Genomic DNA, 4906 nt, shown 5'->3' with positions numbered 1-4906 from the left:
CTTAATTAGAGTTCCCCTGGTAAATTTTTTTTTTTTGGTACTGTTCTTCTCTATAATGCTCTATGCATCCCACTGGCAATTTATCACTTTACTGAATGTTTAAATGATGCACATGTATCACAAAAATCAATGCAGATTATTTTTTTTTAAAATGCCTTTCTTGTAGTTACATGACTAGTAGCTATTAATACAGAATTATTAATATATTTTTAAGACATTCTAAATAAATTGGTAATGTTGATTTTTATATATGGTCAGACATATGCTATTTTAAGTTGAGAAACGTTACAGAAATGCTTTTGTAAATTTGTGGCCTTTGAGCATGAACTGTTGTTCCTAGTTTTCATTTTCTCAAACTTTTGGGTTGCTCTGGCAAGTTCGCTACCATGTGAAACATTCCAAAACCAGGAGAACTGAGAAGGTATTTAACAGTAGTGTGGCAGACTGGAATTTGCCAGACAGCATGATACTCCTTCAGCTGTAGGAAAGCCGGTGAGAGGGAATGTCTGCACTTTTACAAAATATTCTGAAATGGGCTTTAAATGATTGGTACCTTTTTTCTCTTCCACTGCTTTGATCTCTGCAGGGATTCCAGGGCTTTGGGTTTGGCGATGGTGGCTTCCAAATGTCGTTCGGAATTGGGGCGTTTCCCTTTGGTATATTTGCAACAGCATTCAACATAAATGACGGACGACCTCCTCCAGGTACCATGCATCCTATCTTCTCCCAGAGTCCTGTCACAAACAGGTGTTTCACAAACTCCCTTGTAACTTTTAAACAAATAGCCTGCTAACTTTCTGAATGGTAAAGTAGATCAGTGTTGTATGTAGAAACACAAAATGAAGGAAAACACCCAGTAGAGAACATAGCCTATGTCTCTACAGGTTTTGTACGAGTGCTTATGTAAGAAGCCAGTTGTTGCTTCCGTGTGATTTGCTAAAGGCCCTGTTGAGAGGACATTAGAACTGGAGAGGGACAGTGGCACTGGAGACTTTCCCCCTTTAATTCAAATGTCTCCTCTGGTACTCCAGCGGGCTCCCTCTGGAAAACGAGACAAGTTGGACTAGAGTTTCTAATAATACTAGAAAGGAGTGAGTAGGGGTGTATGAAGGAGACCCATATTTTGAAAACAGCAGGAAAGGACCATCTCCTGAAAGATGAGAAGGAGAAGTTTCAACTGGTGCTCTGTACCACAAAATAATAACAGCAAAGACTCTTCCTTTTTCAGAAATTTATCTCCGAGACAGTCATCTGTATTCTACAGAAGTAACTTTCTGGTGAAATAATTTCACTGGTTTTAATTAAGAAAAAACAGTTGGGTTACTCCAAGTAGTGGCCTCACTCTTTAAAAATTAAGTAACCCCCATAAAACCTCCTTCCCATCTGCACTGTAGACAAACTGAGTCTACCTGTTTTGAACAAGAAAACCTACTGCCTGGGATTTTCTGGTCTTCCTCTGTGAACGGTTGTGCCTGGCAAATCTTCTTCCCTATGTCATGTGGCATAGGAAGTATGAGAAACAGAAACACATTCTTCACGTCACACCTGTGTTGCCAAGGACCTGTGCTGTGCTTGGGTCAAATTAACTCACCCATTAACTGTATTTCAGTGTCCACTGAAAATTTGTGTGGAGGTGTGACTGAGCTATGGAGTATGTAAACATACGCTGTTGTAACAGCCATAATTTAACCAACTCCTTTATCTGCTTTTCATCTGTGCATTCAATACAGCAGTTCCAGGAAGTGTGCTTTTCCTTAGTTCTTTTGGTCAAGGCTACATGCGCAGCTTTGACCGTTTTACCATTTCCTTATTCAGAAATATTTCACCTTGATGGGGAAGAGCGCTCAGGTAGAGGTGGTAACGTTCCTTAGGATGGAAATGCTGAACTTAGCTCAGCGCTCAACAGTGAACTTAGCTCAGCACTGTCCCCGGAAGTACTCTGAGCAGACCCACCTGTACTCTAGCACTTGGAGCTGCCTGCTGCTATTAGTCATGAGCAGGTTTACCACGAGTCCTGCTTCGGGGAGCTGATGCTTGTCTTCCTTCTGATCTTCCAGTATGGCTGGCCAGTCTGAGGGTAGGAAATAGCAACAGTTTCTCAGCAGGTATATTCCTTGCTTATCTTTCAATTTATGAATGTACTGTATTCAGAGTATACATGATTCTGGAGAAGAGGAAGGAGCTGACCTGGTTTTTTTACTTCCTGTTTTCCAGCTGTTCCAGGGACTCCTCAGTATGTGGATGAGCAGTTCCTATCCCGCCTCTTCCTGTTTGTGGCTCTGGTGATAATGTTCTGGCTGCTGATTGCATAAATCTTTTCATTCTGTATATCCATGGCCCACAAGGCCACTGAAACAGTTACAAACTGCATCCCCATCCCACTTTAAACCTCTTGGTGTCTGGTTCCGTAGCTAACTGGGGGCTTCAGGAATTGGCAGTACCACAGCACAATGAGGAATCTCGCATTTTGCACCAGACTTGGAAATTAAACATTGGTTAAAAAGCATATTTCAGCTCAGCTATCTTGTAGAACAGGTTTCTGCCACAAACCACGGGTCTGGCTTTGAGCTCTGCTCCTAAAAGGAGTGCTGCTTTGAAATCCTGTGCCAATCGGTGACACCAGGTTTATGTGAAAGACAGTTGCCCCACGGTAGACTGGGCAGGTAAGGAAACTTCTGCAGCGTGGTCAGTATCTCATGCTTGGCAACCACGATGGAACTGCCAGAGCTGCGGATGTTAGTTATTGTCTTCACATCAACATCCAGCCTTCTTCAGGAAATTGTCTGCAGCACCGCTGAGACTCTTTGGGCGCAGCATGTGATGCAAATGGAGCCAGGATTGGAGACTGGTTTCTTGTCTGCTGTCATTTCCCGGCATGATGGAAAACCCTTCCTGAAGCAGTTCTAATGGCTGTTAGAAGAAGGGATAGAATTTATGCTGCAATTTTTTAAAGCCTGAATTTGCTGGAGCCAGACACTGGAAGATTCTCTCGTTGTGGAGCCGGGTGGGGTTGCTGAACAGTACGACGTACCTGTCTGCCTCACCCAGCCCAGTTCCTCACTGACAAAACAGTGTTGTCTTCCTTGGTTCTGTGCAGCAGCCTGTGGCTGCACTCATGGATAATCCCCTCACAACCTTGTCACTGTAGCTACATTTACTCTTCCCAAGGCTCTGAGACTTTCAACGTAAGGTCATGTACTCCAAATAAAATGCTATTACAGATCTGAGATCAGCTTGTTTGAGGAAAGGAACAAAAGGCATCTTTACATGAGATATGAGGTTAAACTTGTCATACTGTAAAATCATACAGGAGGAAAAATGAGGTCCTGCACATGCTACAGCAGGGAACGTTTGGAAGAGCTTCTCTCTACAGGTGCATACAGCTACTCCGTGCCACAGCAGAATGGCTACAGTGCAAGAGCCTCTGCCTTATCTACCAAAGATGTTGATTTGAAGTGCTGGAGGAGACCACAACAGTTTATGTGCTGAGGGGAAAATATTTCAGGTGAGCATTCTGTAGCCATTTTGGAATCCTGTTGGCTATACAGCTTTAAAGAGTACTCCTGATGTATTCGTGTAGATTTCTTCAGAACAGCAGATACGAGAGATGCCCTAGCAAGATGTTTTCCTATTTCTCCGAGTAGGGAATTCAATTTTTTTCCTCTTACTGTTTTTAGATTATTTTGATTCAGACTGCTGATAGTCATAATGATTTCCTGCAAGATGAATATTGTGACTTCTCTGGCAATAGACAGACAACTGACAAAAATCAACTCATAGAAACTTTGTTTCAATAGGTAGGGGTTTTCTAGTGTATGGATGAGGTTCCTGGGCAGGACACCTTAATTGTTGTAGAAGCTTATTTATGTAATTATAAACTGTTCACTCTTAGTATCAAGAGAGAGGATGACAAGTTTAACTTGCCTACCTCCAAAATTCCATCTGGCAAGTAGGATGTTGCAAAGCTTCTGCAGCGCTTTGCCTCATCTAGTCAAATTTATACCTGACTCTTGTGAAGATCTGGCAGAATGTATTACTCAACTATAAATAGTTGAAGTGGTGCTTCGACTTTTGTTGTGTGGCACTTCTGAGAAGCTTAACTTCTGCATATGGTTCTTCTCGAGTGCATAACTTGGTAACTAGGACCCTTTCTAAGAGAAAGGCCGTTTATTGCCTCCTTGTAAGCAACTTGGCTGTGGTACAACGTCGCGGCTTTGACTTCCTTTCATGGGCAGGCAGCACCACCTGCTGATGAAAAGGGGAAGTTCATGTGGTAGTAGAAGGGATGGTTTTCCTTCTCTTGGTATTGAGAAACTCGCTGCTAAGAGCAGAGGTTATCCAGGGAGGAGTAGGGCATCCCTTTAAAGCTTTTTTCCGATAAAGAGGACAGAAAAGTGACTGTATTAGCTTCGAGGGGTACTGAAGCTGATTTAACTAACGCTTATGTTTTAAAATACAGAATTTTAATGGCTTGGGGTTTTTTCCATCTGTTGGTGAGACACATAATGGATTTAGATGGAGGTGGCTGCAGAAACATGACTGGGAGTCCTTATTTTCTGGCAATCTAAGAATGAAATAGTCTAAAAGTGTTAACGCTTTTGTTCCTACCTTTTTCTTGGTGTGCTTTTTGTATCGTACCACTTCCCCCCACCCTGTACTCAGACTGCACACAGCCCATAACGGCTTGTTTAGTGCACTACCATTGCTGTTCACTAATTTTCACTGTTGTGAAAGTGATTTAGAATTAAAAAAATGGTTTTACATTGACCTGAGTGCACCGCTATTCCTTTGTGCTTTGTGGACGGACTGAGCCCTACCTCGAGGATGGGGCGCGGAGGAGCCCGTGGCTGGCCCGTGCCTTAGGGAGCGGGAGGGACGGGGGCTCGCTTCTCCCTCACCGGGGGAT

The 4906-nt window shown here is 43.0% G+C and overlaps 1 protein-coding gene across 6 annotated transcripts in view; it reads left to right on the top strand.

The window, feature by feature from the left end:
• RNF185 (ring finger protein 185) overlaps nucleotides 1-4726 on the top strand; it is a 14412-nt gene extending 9686 nt beyond the window's left edge. For 4 of the 6 annotated variants that reach the window (XM_035898325.1, XM_035898324.1, XM_035898322.1 and 1 more), the window contains 3 exons: nucleotides 587-704; nucleotides 2058-2105; nucleotides 2215-4726. In XM_035898325.1, coding sequence (XP_035754218.1) covers nucleotides 587-704; nucleotides 2058-2105; nucleotides 2215-2312 — 264 coding nt within the window. In that variant the 3' untranslated portion in view covers nucleotides 2313-4726. The other 2 variants (XM_009642821.2, XM_035898326.1) reach the window with 2 other exon arrangements.
• The last annotated feature ends 180 nt before the right edge of the window (nucleotides 4727-4906 follow it).

Source organism: Egretta garzetta, unplaced genomic scaffold (assembly GCF_000687185.1).
Source record: "Egretta garzetta isolate BGI_Z169 unplaced genomic scaffold, ASM68718v1 scaffold7, whole genome shotgun sequence".
NCBI lineage: Eukaryota > Metazoa > Chordata > Aves > Pelecaniformes > Ardeidae > Egretta > Egretta garzetta.
Note: the sequence above shows the minus strand (reverse complement) of the source record. Positions and strands in the feature narration are given on the sequence as shown.